The sequence below is a fragment of the Tympanuchus pallidicinctus genome, unplaced genomic scaffold (assembly GCF_026119805.1).
Source record: "Tympanuchus pallidicinctus isolate F22 unplaced genomic scaffold, pur_lepc_1.0 scaffold15, whole genome shotgun sequence".
NCBI classification, from domain to species: Eukaryota; Metazoa; Chordata; class Aves; order Galliformes; family Phasianidae; genus Tympanuchus; species Tympanuchus pallidicinctus.
Window position 1 is genome coordinate 19,454,469 of NW_026294669.1, and position 15,331 is coordinate 19,469,799.

The 15,331-nt window shown below is 43.2% G+C and overlaps 1 protein-coding gene and 1 long non-coding RNA gene across 4 annotated transcripts in view; one reads left to right on the plus strand and one right to left on the minus strand.

Moving 5' to 3' along the window:
- Nucleotides 1-15,331, plus strand: part of ITGA6 (integrin subunit alpha 6) — a 40,156-nt gene that overhangs the window by 6,314 nt on the left and 18,511 nt on the right. For all 3 annotated transcript variants that reach the window (XM_052674632.1, XM_052674630.1, XM_052674631.1), the window contains exons 2-5: nt 10,681-10,808; nt 11,032-11,111; nt 12,982-13,237; nt 14,737-14,868. In XM_052674632.1, the coding sequence (XP_052530592.1) occupies nt 10,681-10,808; nt 11,032-11,111; nt 12,982-13,237; nt 14,737-14,868 (596 nt within the window). The remainder of the gene's footprint in view (nt 1-10,680; nt 10,809-11,031; nt 11,112-12,981; nt 13,238-14,736; nt 14,869-15,331) is intronic.
- The window catches only part of LOC128076700 (uncharacterized), a 29,485-nt gene continuing 24,148 nt past the window's right edge, over nt 9,995-15,331 (minus strand). The window contains exon 4 of the long non-coding RNA XR_008204623.1: nt 9,995-12,227. This is a non-coding gene — a long non-coding RNA (uncharacterized LOC128076700). The remainder of the gene's footprint in view (nt 12,228-15,331) is intronic.

Sequence of the window (15,331 nt, forward strand, 5' to 3'; positions counted from 1 at the left end):
CAGGATCAGAAAGCTAAATTTGCATCCTCTGAAACCAACAGGGTCAGCGTAGTGTAATGGGAACAAAGCAGCACAAGACGAGGGCAGACCTTGGTCTCAGGAAGGAGGAGAGGGTTTTTCACTTCACTAAACAGAATGGAAACTGATGAGCTGCACAACGTGGGAGTTAGGGGCAAAGGAATTGCATTGCCTTGACAAGTTGTTTTGTTTTTGGGCAGAGAGGCTGAGGGAGTGCTGCTGAAGTTGGTCCTGGAGCTGGGCAGGGGAGTGCTGGGTGGCTCCCAGCTGGGATACCCCACTGCTGTGCCGGCTGTGCTTCTCAATCCAGCTGATAGAAGCACACAAGTGGGCAAAGAAGACATACCTGTGTGTGCATGTCTGACTGACAGCCTTCAGTGAAACCATCCAGGAAATATTGTCAGGGATGAAACAACAGTATGTCATATTGTTAAAATACTGGGAGAGGTTTAGGATGAGAAGTCATTTTTATACCCCTCTTTGACATTCACTCCTGTTTGGAAGTGGTGTCAAGTGAGCTGCAATGAGTACTTGTGCCAGAAACCTGAGGCAGGAGGGAGCTGGGCTGTGTTTTTCTGCAGCCCCTCCTCAAGACCAAGGCTGCAGCCAGGGGTGAGCTGTCTGGCCATCCTGCCTGCCTGCCTGGTGCAAGCCTGCCTCCTACAGCGGGCACCCTGAGACCTTCAGCTGGCAGACAGCTGCTTGAGGCCAGCTGCCGGCCTGCTCCTACTGGCTGAGCAGCACAGGAAGGTTCATGGTGTTCTTCAGACCTAAAATGTAACCCCACCTGCCGCAGAAGGGTGGGAGACAAAGGAGAGTGTTATGGCCAAGATGCAGGGAGAAAGAATGTGCCATTCAAGCTTGAAGAATGCAACGTGCGTGACACAAGGCATTTGTGTGCTGCTGTGTTTCCAAGCATCAGGGTTGGGACATGCTTCCCAGGTCTTTTCTCAGCAGGGAGAGGAGCCCTGTGTAGTTAAACTATCTGTTAACTGGAATCTTACAACTTAGCATTTTTATTTGGGAGCGTGGTTTCCTTTGGTTTCTGCTTTCATTTTCCAAATTTCCCAAGCCTACAGAGCGGATATGGGGTGTACCAGTAGTGCCAGGCAGAGAGACAGCCCCACCAGAATCGCTGTCAGAAGGCGTGCGACAAGCTCTGCAGCAGTTTCACTCTTGTACTACCACCTTGATGGTGAGGAGGATTCCTTACATGGCATATGCTTTAAGGATGAGCCGTAAGGCAGCCCTTCCATCAGGGCTATCTTCACCCAGGTGTGAGGCTGCATATGCTGCACTGTCTGCTGTTAGAACTAATTCACATCTGTAGTCCTAATTCACGCCTTTTTTGCTGCGCTCCACAAGTGTTGCATCTTGGCAGGAGGTAATGAATACTCTGTGTTGGTACCTCTTTGGAAGTACTGGCCAACCATGTCAGTCTGCACCTGGGCTATTTGGTGGAGCTGGTCTGTAACAGTACAAAACTTACGTAGGTCTTTGTAGCGGAACTATCAAATAAAGTATTTAAATTTAACAGTTTTTAATATCTAAGCTTCCTAGGAGACTCTTTACTGTTGACTGCCCTTCAATAAAGATGCTGCAGTTATATTGGCTCTTTCATCAAAAATATCGATTTAATTAAAGTGTTAGTTATTGTTTCTTCTTCTTTAACTGGAAAAATAGGAGGAGAAAATCTCTGTTATGGTGCTAGCTGAAACAAGTGCTGTTTTCTGTGTGGTACAGGTTACTGATGCTGCTGATATTAATTTACAAATAACAAAGATAAACTTGTGCAGAATGAGACAAGTAGCTTGGCTTCTCATAAATGTTTTTTCTTGAAGGATAACAAGCGGAGAAGAGTGCTTTCACCAGTCAGTTTGTTGCTGTCTGGATTATCTCCAGAGTAAAAGAGAACACTTCCCATGTTGGTTTGTTGGGTTGCCTGGCATATTGCAGCAGCAAATTGTCAGTAGTCAGAGTGGGCCATTCTTATTCTCTTGTGTTAAACTCTACCCCAAACCTTCTCCCCATGTACCAGAGCAACTGTCAGCTTTGTAAGGAATGCAAGCTCCTACATTTTCCTAGAAGATACCTTACTTGTTTTGAGGAGTTTCTGTTCAAAATCAGCTTTTGATTCTGTCAGAGCTTGCTGGGGATAGTTGGCTCAGTCCAGCCATAACTGTAAGAATGACATGTCTTGCATGCTCTGCAGAAAGGATGCAATTGAGATGAGGCTCTCAGGCAAACAGCTATTTAAAGCAAGCAAAAATCCATGTTATTGAATGCGTGATTTGTACTACGAAATGTTCACCAGAAAATCAGCACCTCGTCTTGGTAAAAAACAGGGTAGGTTACTGTAAAAGGAAAACTTGAAGGAACTGATATATAGGATGGTCTGGAAGCAGTGATTAATTCATTTATTAATATTGTTGATTATGTTAAAGCAAGTTGCTGCTTTGAAAGTAATGTCAGGAGAATATAACCTAGAGAAGCAAACTTGAATGTATGGAAGAGAGTTTCTCTTCCATTTTTGAGTGAATCATTCAGTATTTTAAAAAGAAGTGGACTGATCCACAGTTAGTAAAGCTCCCTTTTTGATATTAGCATCAAATGTATCCTTGGTGAGATGGACTTCCCTTGGCTCTGAAGTAGAGAGCATGATGTGTTTTGGGACTGTTTTGTGAATTCTGGAACTACTGCTTGGAAAAAAAGAGAACTGTAGCTACCTTGTTTTATTTTTAAGAGCAGTGCAGGTGTATTCCTCTGTGAAGCGAGATGGAATTTTTATGGCTTTGAAATGACAGTAGAAGGTAGGAATTACTGGTTCTAAATTGTGATTTTTTTTCTTTTATTTCTTTTAACGTTTGCTAGCATGGACTGGCCAGCTTTGGCTTTGCTGGAGCATTGGCTGTTTTTCTCGTTTCCTGATTCAGAACTGCATCTAAAAATATGTCATTTCTTAATATTGATTTCCTTTATGCAGCAGTAATAGCATGTGCGAGGATGTTATGTCTGCATTGGGAAGGGAGAAGTTGCCTAGGGTTATGGATAGCAGGGAGGCACTTGCGGGACGCTCCCTGTCTGAACGTGCTCTGCAGCTTAAAAAGAGGCTAAGGCCCCTCCAGGGTCTGTGTATGGATTTCGCTGTCAGCTGTTGAGTTCATAGGTTGCTGTTCAGCCGTGTTCTTCACGTTTGTTTTTCCCTTTCAGAGATCTTTGGGGATCCTGGAGATGCAAGGAACAGCAAATAGGAACCATCAGCATTTTGTTCATTGAAACCAGCAACTTACGCTGATGGTGTCCATAGGAATGGCAGAATTTCTGACAGCAGTTCCTTTTTAGTGAAGATGGCCAAGGAGATTTTTCAAATGGAGGTAAATGCATTTAACTTCTGCCTCATTTGGCTGGCATTGATACCCTCCTCATAAGTAGCCTTATAAAATACCTCTCTAACATATAAAGTAGAACAAGATTGAAAATGTTCTGGCAACAACTCATGCCTGTAACACCAGAGGTTGTTTGCTCAGCAGTACATGTGTGGGTCAAAGGTCTGAGGGAAAGGAATATTTGTCCTGGAAGTGCCTGGAGGTGGCAGCCAGCTGTTGGCTGGTAGCAAGCATGTGCTTCCTATGTGTGATTGATTTATCTGGGTCCCTCTATTCTCGTAGCTCTTTTCACATGATGTGCGTGAGGGAATCACAAAGACTGGTCAGCCTCCCACCGGTGCTGCTGAAACCGCATGGCGGTTCGATCTGCTGCTCTTGGCTGTATCCAGCAGTGTGTCTGAGATCAGAACACGGCTCAGACACGATTGCTTAGTGTGAAGCAAGTCTTAAGTAAGAAGCACATTGTTTTCATGGCTGAGATGCTACAATACTATGTTCTCCTTATTTCATACAAACAGCCTACTACTGCAGCAGATACTAACAATGTGTGTAAGACCTGCAAATGTTTCATTCAGCTAGTTTTTCTGCTAGAGAAATGTTTAGGAGCTACATAGGATGCCTCCTGAACGTAGCTGAAGAGTTGGGTTTTTTCTTAGCCGCACATCCCAGAAGAATGTGTTTCTGATGCCAGGTCAGATCCAGATCCAGTCCCAGTCCCAGCGGAAGTACTTGTTGCACTACTTGCTGCCTGCAGGAAAGCAGAATGCTAAAAGTTCCTGATAGAAATAATTTCAGATTTTGCACTGGTGAGAATATAGGGAGTGGTGGGATGAAAAAAAATGTCTGAGAGGAGGCTGTAAAATGGGGCGTGTGCCTGCTGGGAGGTGTGCCAGGCTGCAGAGAATGCAAGGGGGTTTCTTGGCACGGCGCAGGTGTGAACTACACTGCAAACAGAAAATCTTGTTCTCAGCTTTTGCAAGCTTGTTGGAATTCTCAGAGTTTGTATGTTCCTACTTACAGTAAAATGTAATGTCTTCTGCAGATCTGTATAGGGAGAAGTTTGTTGTGTATTTGATCATTGTTTCAGTATCTGCGAATACCATTAGAAAAGGCTCTGTAAGAGACCCTCTGACTATTGAGGCATTTCCTTGGTTCTACACATCACCTTGTTGGAGTGTTCTTCAAAGTGCTGTGAAAGTCTTTGCCCTTTGCCTCTGGTTAGTGTTGGGACTGTGTGTCAGTACATGTACCTAGGGCCGTATCTGCTTTTCTGATCAAGTTCTTGGCTTGAAGAAAAGCCCTGCAAAGCCATTGACACTGTTGCACGCGTTTAACACAGGGTTATGATGGTTCTAAGACTGAAGGAGTGATTTCAAAGCTGTGTGTTAGTGTGCAAGCGGCTGACCATGCTCTGGCAACGGGGATGGCTCCATGCAGCCTCCTGTCCTGGGCTCGTGTGAATGAGCTGCTGCGTGTCACCAGAATGTGGGGAGCCTGTGCTGTGTGTCCCATGCGAGGGTCTTGTCCTGCCTTGTAGTTAAGAGGAGTCTTGTCCTGCCCCTGTAGTTTAGAGGGAACAGGAGAAGGTGGTGGCTCAGGAGGAGGGGGAGCAGCAAGTGTCTCGGAGCTGTTGGGCTGCTGCAGGATATGGCTCTGGTTAGTACAGGGGTGGCTGCCCCTCCAGTAGGGGTGACAAGGTGTCTGTCCTTTGTGCTGAGCTTCTTTCTTAGTCTCATATGAAAATGATTTACTTCACCCAGTGAAAGAAATAGAGGAATGACATCTCAACCGTATTAAAACTCCTGCGGGTTTTTTTATAATGGCTTTGGCATGCTCATGAACAGTGTGTGCTTGTTCTGGTTGTTAGTCCAGCAAGCACTGCCTTCACGCGAAGGCTGCAGTGCTGCTCTGCCAAGGTGCTCTTTGGAAAAAGAACTCTGAGCAGCTGCTTCTGTACTTTGATTAATTCAGCGTTGTCTGAAACATGGACCTGGATTCCCTTCATTTTTATGAGTCCAAATGGAGCTGGCATGCATTACCCTGCAAGTAAGATGACATTTAAATCTATATTCTGAAATTGTTTGTTACAGAAGACAGCAATTCCTTGCCTGTTGGTCACTGGAGCCTGTAGAGTGAGCATGTCCAGCATGGGGAAGGCAAAAATGTTTGGATCAGCAGCAGCCAGCTGGGATGGGAAATGAACTCTTTTTGTGCTTGCATTTGGCTGGGACTGCTTGCAGCCACATCGCCAGCTGGTCCTGCTGATGCCACAGCTCAGCGCCTCATGGCTGCCCACAAGTGAAGTAGCGACGGTGGCAGGGTTGGCATGGATTTCCAGGGGAGTCCGACGGGGTGGCTGAGAGCAGGGTGCCTCGGCTCCTGAGCTTTTCTTTGAGCACACGTTTGTCACTTTTTGAGTTAAACCTCTCATTACTGTAAGAGGATTTTATGCAGTAAGAAAGACTGCCACTGTGAGAGAAAATCTGACTGAAAATCTCTTTAACGCTGTGTCTTTAATAATTTTATCACAGTTTAATTATAACACAATCTAGTAAATAACGTCTGTTCCTGAGCCAGTGCTCTTTCTTTTAAATCTGGGGGAGATGTACAGTTTGTAAGAGAGAAATTGAAACTACTGAATTACACAGTTTTCGTGTGCTGTTTGACTGTTTCAAAGAAAAAACAAAAACGCAAGCAGTGTATCTCCTACTTACAGCAAGAGAACGCTGGGCAAAATGGAAAGCTGTGTTTTGAAATGGGACTTTGGAAAAATGCTTTCTGCCAGTGAAAATGAGGTCTGTAAAACCCGTTTTAAATCCACACAGATTGAGCTCTTGGCTGTGAGTGGAAAGCATTGGAAAGTGTTTGCTTTTCCATGCGACTTTCAGAAAGTCAATAATTAGTGGCCTTTGCAGAACAACAGGTAGCTTTGTAGTTCATTTTGCTTTGTAGCTTGCTCTGGCCCTTTTGCTGCTTTTGGCTTCTTTCCCCAGCCCCTATCGTAATCTGCTTCCTGAAAAAGGCTGAGCTAATAAAATGAAAATCACACTCCTTTAAGTGCTAGGCCTCCGGGCAACAGAGATTAATGGTGTACTTGGCCATGGCTCTGCGATGGTAGTAGGAAAATGTAGCAGTGCAGTAGCAGATTAGGAGAATCACCTGTCACTTAAAATAACTGTTCATAACAGCCTGGAAACAGTGGGTATCTGCAAAAAGCACTGTGAACAATTTCCCCACTGGCATCATTTCTGGCTGCGTTTTTCTGGGAGCAGCTGCTTTTTCAGAAGCCCATTCCCTTGGTTGAGCTCCAGTTCCCATTACTGCCTGAGTAGGAAGGGCTCTGTGCTGGGATGTCTGTGGTGCTCCTGTCCTTGTGCTGGCTCTGGCTGGGATGGAGTTCACCCACAGCAGCCTGCACTGTGCTGTGCTTTGCACTTGTGGCTGGAACAGCTTTGGTACCTCCCCAGTGTTTGTCTATGGAATAAGCAGTTGCTGGCACAGCATGAAGACTCTCCAAACCCCAAACCCAGCATGCTGGGGAGTGGGTAGGAGAGGGGAGGCGATGTGGCCAGGGCAGTTGTTTTAAGGTGACCAAAGGGACTTTATATGTCACAGCAATACAAGCTGGGAAAAGGGAAGTTCCTGTTAAGAATGTGTTCATTCTTCCAAACAACTGCCAAGCTTATTGAGGCTTTACTTCCCGAGGTGTGGCTGAACATCACTTGATGATGGGAGCTAGAGAATAATTGTTTTCTCTCTTTTTGCTTCCATATGGCCTTTGCTTGTTTTTTCTTTCTTTTCCCTTTTATTATTTCAATTTTTATCTCAGTTATTTGTGATTTTTCTTTTTCTTTCCACATTATTTTCATACGCACTCATCAGAGGGGAGTGAGGGAGAGGCCTGGTGGAGTTCAGTTGATTGTTGGTGAGAAACCACCACACCTGTCCCTGCTTCCATTGCTAGAAGCCAGATCCTTGCACAGCAGAGGTGGTACTGCTTGGGATTAAATACAGTCTGTCCCATTAACCAACATCACTTACGTTGAGATGCCTTATGGTTTGATGTTCTTGTCCTAAAGCTTGGATACTTGACACACTTGTCCCCTAATGAGGAAGTTCTCCATGATCACAGTTTGTTGAGGGAGGGCAGAAGCGGTGCCCCTGGTGACGCTCAGCTCCCCTAGAGTGGCTGCATGCCTGCTGTTTCTGCTTTGAGAGTAGAGCGAAGCTGAAGAGGTGGTGTGGGGTCTCTGAACCAGGTAGTGCAGGTGGACAAAGCTCTGGGCAGATGTCCGCATGGAGATCAGCTGTCTCTGCCCGGAGCTGCTGGACACATGGTGTGCGTGTGGGTACTGTGACTGGGGGGTTGGTAATATAAGTTTAATCAGTTGGTGGCTGTTAGTTTCATTTCTTCATCAGTGGAATGGAATGGTCTGAGGCAGAGTGCAGGAGGAAGGGATTTGGGGATTCTCTCTGTCTAGCCAGGAGTGGGAGAAGTTGTACAGTATTTAGCTTCCCAGCTTTGCCTCCCTCATGCTGATGGAGTCCTTCTGAAAACACAAGCATGCAGTGGCACTGTTGTTACTGAGAAAGACAACATTAAATTGGACATTTGTGCTCAATGAAGGCTGCAAAATTGGAAATTACGCACACCACTGACTATTTTATTCTGCCTATTTGTGGAAATGGCTAATGGTTGGTTACCCAGGAAACGCTTCCAGTGATTTCTACTCAAGCCTGTTAAAGCACAGTACTGTCACCAGCAATGTATTGCTGTTACTTTTAAGGAAAAGATGGCAAAGGCTGGTGCCTTGTTTGGGGTAGAAGATACTGTGGGAAAGACAGGAATTCAAGGAATGAAGACACAGTGTCTGAGCTCGGTGCAGACCACGGTATTTTTTGTTTAAATCACAATGTAGCTTACTCAATGGAAGCCTCTTCCTACGATGAACAAGAGTTTCCTGCCAAAAATGTTAAAGGTGTTTTAAAGGTGTTCTCCCTCCTTCAGACTTATCTTTCAAGTTGGTGTCTGTTCCTGAGATACTGCCATGAATTGCTGGCAACTGTTCTTTGAAGTACGTTGTGAAAACTGTATGTTGTCCTCAGGAAGTTTCAGGCTGTGAGTGGGGAAAGGAATTCACCACAGAGTGAGAGGAGTACTTGCAGGAGCTTGGAGATTTTCTGTTTCTGAGGCACTTGTCTCATCTGAACTGCAGCTGTCCTGTTGGAAGAGCCAGGGCGTTCTGTGGACAGTACTGAAGGGGGTTCAGGTGGCTGTGAGCAGAACTTCTCCTAGTTCCCACTGTCATTTTCATTCCCCAGGAGGGACGTTACAGCCACTGCTGCAGTTCTCACAAGTCACCGATGAGAGCAGACAGGACCTCAGAACTGTACCCTGCTGCTTAATATGCTCTGGTGCTTGCTGAAATGAAAAGCTATTTCTGGTGTGTTTTGCTTTGGATTCACAAATCTGTTGGACTAATTAGGAACAGTCCTTTTTGCTGTTATCTGACTTGTGGGGATGCTTGCACTGAGCACTGAGGCCCCAGGGAGGGAGTTGCCACTGCCTTGTCCCTGCTTGGAGTTCTGTGGCTGTGTGAAGCACGCTTTGCACATATGGTTGCCCAAAGGTCTGATCTGTCACTGGGGAAGTCAGTAAGATGCTTTGATGCCTTTTCTGAGGCTGAAGTGGCACTTAGCACAACTGAAGAGATGAAGTTTTTGTTGGCTAGGCTGTTCTGCCAGGGGCATGGCAGCGAGGTGCAGTGGCTGCTTGACCCTCTCCAAGAGATAATTAAGATACAGCAATAATTAATTTTATTCTAACCAATACAGCATCAGGACTGATGTATTTGCTCTGAGACTGGAATTTTAGCTTAAAGTTGGTAGGCGTGTGTTTTAATAACGGGGTACAACTGGACCAAGTTTTGAAGAAGTAGAAACAAAAATTTCTGAGAGTTAGGAAATCAGAGCCCCCACTTTCTATAATTTCTGATTGCCAGTGTTAACAACAACAACGAGCCTTGTGTTGTCTCTTTCCGAGGGGATAACAGAATGGAGGGGAAAATGTAGCTAAGTCCTACATTAGGAGCAGCTCAGAAGCCGCTGCTTTGCAAAAGTGTTTGGAGATGAGAGCTGAGTACTGCTGCCACAATTAGAGAATGAAGCTGTTAGTGGCCTTTCTAAAAGCACGGTTGTTTGGATTAAAGACTCTTGTGATAACAGCTGTGTTTCTGGAAAAAAAATCTTTGAAAAAGATGCCAGACGTACGTAGGGGGAAATGGAAAGCTCTGTAAACTAAAACCCACCCAAGCTGCCTGTCCTGTTTTTATGTGTGTATCAGTCAAAAGCAAATATTTTACCTGAAGTTTGACCGTTCAGGGCCTTACCTTTGTGAGCACAAATTATGGAAAATTCTTGTGTGTAGAAGTGGTGAAGAGATGACTGTTTCACAATACGCGTGTAACTTTCTGTTCTGAATTTATTTTCTTATGAGACATCAATTTTATCTCATTACCTTAGTGATATTGAGTGAATGTTTCCTAAATAACAATAATGTGTATGATCTTAAATGATCAGACTGGTATATGTTAGATAGAAATAAAAGTCATGTTTTTAATGAGAAAACAAACAAACAAAAAACACCGAAAAAAAAACCAATTTCTGAGTGGTTTGCTTTGCTCCACAGCCATTATAAAGCATGTGGAAAAATGTGTCTCAACAGAAAAACTATAACTGAAGCCTTAAACTCTCCTCTCTTGGTAATGTAATATCAGATCTCTTTCAGATTTATTTACTTATTTATACTGAGTGGTGTCTGGAAGCACAGGAAGGTTGCACCCACTGTATTGTACCCATCTACACACAGTTTTCTCAATCTTGGTTTTCTTCAGCAGAATTCATTGTTTCTTATTTCTTCTGCAAACCGTGGTGCTGTTACTGTATGCTGGTTTCAGTTAGGAAGTTGAGGTGGCTGTGGTTTACATATATGCGACTCAAAAATATCCGAAGAAAAAAAGTGTTTTGACTGAAACTCTCATTTAGCAAATAAACATGTCTGTGGTTATTTTGTGATAATACTCATGGGGGGTGGTGGCACGGGAGTGGTGCAAATGCAGAGTCTGAAAGCAGTTGTATTGACTGATGAAAATCCCCCTTAAATGTTTGCACATCAAACCTCTAACAACACGGTGAAAGCATTTCCTGACTCTGCTGCCTTCCTCTTTTCTAATACTGCCTCTGCAGATCCCTTGAAGTTATTTCTGTTTCCCTATAGATTGCTGGTTGGAGCTCCTCGGGAAAAGGCCTTTCCATCCCAACAAGCCAACAGAACAGGAGGGCTGTACAGCTGTGACATCACATCTTCAGACACAAGCTGCACACGTGTTGTGTTTGATGAAGACAGTAAGTTCCTCAGTGCTTTTATTCTGCAGTTGTCTGATTTTTCTGATCTAATGCAGTCCTTTCCATTGACTGTATCATACAGTTGCTTTTCTAGGTTTGTACATAACTTGCTTGCATTGGAATGTGATAGGATGTGCAGACACTGCCATCTGTAGACTATCTCATGTACTGTAAAGTTCTTACAAAGACAAAAAAAAATTAACTGCTTTATTTGAATCTCCAGCTGACCCAAAGATGGAGAGCAAAGAAGACCAATGGATGGGTGTAACCGTCCAAAGTCAGGGGCCAGGAGGAAATGTGGTGGTAAGTCTACAGGTCTAGCATGCTGTAGACCAAAAACATCTTTGTAAATGTTCTGAATGATTTGTGTTTCTGTGCAGCTTCCTGAAAAGTAATTTCCATTGCTGTATAACTGTGATTTCTTAGAATTAAGGACTTGAATGTCTGCTTCGCAAAACAAAATTCTTGAGATTGTAGACATTTTAAATTATTTTTCTAACTCTGAGTTAGCCCTTCTTTGTAATCTTGGCAACACGATGGATCTTGGATGTGGAACAGGCAATTTATTTTCAGGTTGTTTGTTCCTCCTTTCATGATACATTGTTTCTTTAAAAAAAGCTTACTACAGAAACAAGGAAAAATAGTTTGGTAAAGTTTAAAAAAGGAGCCTTCTTTCTTCAGCCTGTTGCCTAGGATGATCAGCCTTACCTTAACTTTACTGAGGGCCATCAGCTGAATTGCTCCTATGTATTCATGTAGCTCTGGATGTTGCAACTGTGACTTAGGAAGTGAGAGCGTGCTGCAGTGAGAGCTTGTACTAATAATGATGATGCAGGCTATTCTTTCATACGCTACTGAGAGAAAAAAGCTTTTGAGATTTAGCAGATAATGTTATTTTTGTAGCTTCATAGCTCTTTCTCAAATTCACCTCTCATGGTGCTGCAGAACACCAGCTATATCATAAAATGGGGGTGCAGGGAGGCTCCTCCATCTAATTATATTCTTGCAGCTTAACCTCACTTCTTCAAAGACAAGACTAAAGCAACTTCAGGGCACAATTCTGGGTTGTTGATGCTATAGGGACAGTACTTAGCTGCTCCAGTCTGAGTCGGAACCCAGGGGAGGAAAAGTAGATGGAATTGGTCCGATAGAGTTAATTCCTCACCAGCCAGTGCCATCTCGCCTGTGACGCAGTTCATGTGCTTCCTAGGTGGGCCGAAGGCAGCCTGAAGATCACAATGCAGTTGAGCAGCACGCAGTACTTCGTAGCACGGCTCAGAGTAGGGCAGTGCCCTAAATGAGTATCAGCTACGTATCTGCTTAATGTTCCAGCCTTAGTAGGAGCCAAGGGAGAGAATTTTTCTGTCAGATGAGAAACTTGTCTTGCTTGTGCTTGTCTTGCCCTCCTTCCCTCTGAATCTGCAAAAAACACTGCTGTCAAGGGGTCCACCTCTTTTTACAGTAGTTTGGTGGTTACTACTTATCCTGGTGGCTCATCATCGTTTGTATTTGATTGGAATTCTTTAACCTAGCTGTTAGACTTTTCACCTAGGAAGAGAACAGCCTATACTTAGTACTGCTGCTTTTTTCCATCCCAGTGATGGTTATCCCATAAATGAAACGCCCACCATGAGAGGTAGGAACAACAACTCTTTCTTCTCTTGCTCTCACTGGAAAAGCTTTCAGCCTCCTGCCTGTGGCACTTTTCTGAAAGAAGTGACTTTGGAAAAGGTGGATGGTAGTAGAACCAGCTCCTTGTGTCTCATACAAGCATGTTGATTATTTAACTGTTATAGCTGGGCGGAGAAACACAGCTTTTTTGTTGTTGTTGTTGTTGTTTTTGTTTTGTTTTGTTTTTTACAAGAGACAGGGTTATTGTCCACTCTGTGTTTGAAAGTGAGGGATTAAGTATCAGTGAAAGCTTTAGGGCTAAGACCCCTGAGTCCCAAAGTGAAGAGGGATTTAACTATACTGCCTTCCCTGATCAGGAAGGTGATTACTCTGACTTGGGTCTGTAGATGCTTATAGGAAATTCTGTGCTGCAATGCAGAGAGTGCCCAAATGTGTCCACAAGGAGAACTTTGCTAGCATGAAGTATGGCTTATTGAGACCAGCCTTCTTTGATAACTTACAGACAAACATACAAAAAGAATTACTGTCTTCTATCTTGCAGACATGTGCACATCGCTATGAGAAAAGGCAGTATGTAAACACAGTGCAGGAAACCCGGGATATCATTGGAAGGTGCTACGTGCTGAGCCAGGATCTCACTATTAAGGACGATATGGACAACGGAGTGTGGAGTTTCTGTGACGGTCGCTTAAGAGGCCATGAGAAGTTTGGCTCCTGTCAACAAGGCGTTGCTGCTACTTTTACTAGAGACTACCATTACATTGTGTTTGGCGCTCCAGGCACTTACAATTGGAAAGGTATGACCTAGCTTCCTTCCTGCTAAATCCAGACCGACCCCCTTCTCGTTTCCTCTTAGATTTTTTGCAGATGTTGCATTCCAAGGTTCTTACTTGCCTTTTTGATGGGTGGGAAGGGGCAATAAACCTTATAGGGTTCTCATGATTCTACCTGATTTTCACTCCTCTATAAAAAATATTCACTGCTTTAAATATTCACAGCTTTAAATATTTATAAAGGGTTACTTATGAATGGAACTTCTCATGTATGTACAGCAGCAGTTTCCCTTATTAGTCTTATGGTAGGATTGAGTTCTTGCTTTGACATTTTGCACTGTAACAAGTTACTGATTAATTAGAAGTTATTTGCCCAATCTTTTCCTCTGAGTTTGAGCATATTGGATAGCTGCTCTGAGGTATTTTTTATATTCTCCAGTATTCTCTTTATTCTTTGTGAATTCTGTAGAAGGGAGTGCTTCCCAAATTCTGTACCGGAGGACTGCAGGAAGGTAACTGAACAGAGCAAAAAGCTACTTGTATTCATATCTAAATGCATAGATATTTACTCAAGTAAAATTTCACAAATAGTTTGACTAAGAGACAGGGACTCTATATCACGTATAGGAAATATTCCAAAACTTGGGGGGGAAAAACTTAAGATTTTTTTTCATATGTTTATACTGAGAAGCATCTAAGAGGCTAGCTCTGTCTTTTTTCTTAATCTTTTCCCCCTTGCACTTAGTTACACCAGCAGCTGTAGAGCTCCCTCCTTTACAAGGCTGATCCTTAAATCATTAAAATTTCTCCCATTGTACACCTGTGCCTGCTACATGAACCAAGTCTTTGAGTTAAGCTCTGGCACAAGGAGTGCTTGTGTGAAGGTTCAGTCTTCCACGTATCTGTTCCTGTCAATACAGTCTGACCAACTACTCAATTTAGAGCTTTACCTTAATTGCAGAGAAGTGCTCTTCACTACCAGCCATAAGTACTCTTTTATGCCATGGAAAAACATGTATGTACTAGGCAAAATGGTAAATGTTCTTGTCAATACAAGGGAAGCACGTATTTTATTGAACAATAAATATTATCAGTATAAGCAATAAATACATATTTTCTAAATATATTCCCAGTGTTTGCCACAGTTGAAAGTATTTTTTGTTTTATTTTGTTGTGTTTGTGTGTACTTACCTCCCTTTTAAGAGAGACTTAAGCAAATTAAGCACAGTGGGATGAGGGTGGTCCATGACCAAGTCAGTCTCATATTTTTGTTGAGAATTCTCTTAGCATCTCATGTTTTCCAGATCACTGCGTTACATCTCATGGAATAGCAAGAAGCTCTGTCACACAGGTTGAGCTTAGAAATTCATGGCCTGTTGAAAGGCCAGTGTGCTAGTCTGTGTTTGTCCTATTTAAACAGCAGTCACTGTCTCATTCATGGTAGTACTAGTGGAGAACCATTTATCTATTATTTTTCTCCCTTATCATTCATTTGCTTTTATTTTATCATTTCACTTCTTCAGGGGTGGTTCGTGCAGAGCAAAAGAATCAGACATTTTATGATCTGGGTATCTTTGATGATGGGCCTTACGAAGTTGGTGATGAGAGCCGCCAAGATAAGAATCTAGTTCCTGTTCCAGCTAACAGTTATTTAGGTAGGACAAAGTACATATGGTAAATCTCTTTAGGCTTCTTAAACGTTTGTGATCTGCTCTGATGCAATAATATGGAATGGGAGGAGAAAGCTGTTCACGTGAGGACCCTGTGAAATGTGAATTGTTTGGGATAATGCACATCTTCCTCCACTTTTACGTGTAAGATGGTACTCTGCTGAGGTACCTGGAAGTGCTGCTGAAGGAATAAGATATTTAAGAGTGATAATGAAGACCTACGCATTGTCAGGGAGTGATTATAATCACTGTCTAATGGTAAGTACCATGTTTAGATCTGTAATCCTTAGTCACAAGGTCACTGCTGTGTCGTATCAAAAAGTGGTATTCACTAGCATTTGAGTTCCTGAATTTTCTGGCCTGAGTGTTTTTTAAAAAAATAAAAAAATAAAAATGAAGACTTTAAAGCCACGGTGGCCTTTTTCAGGCTTTTAAAAATACTGTAACA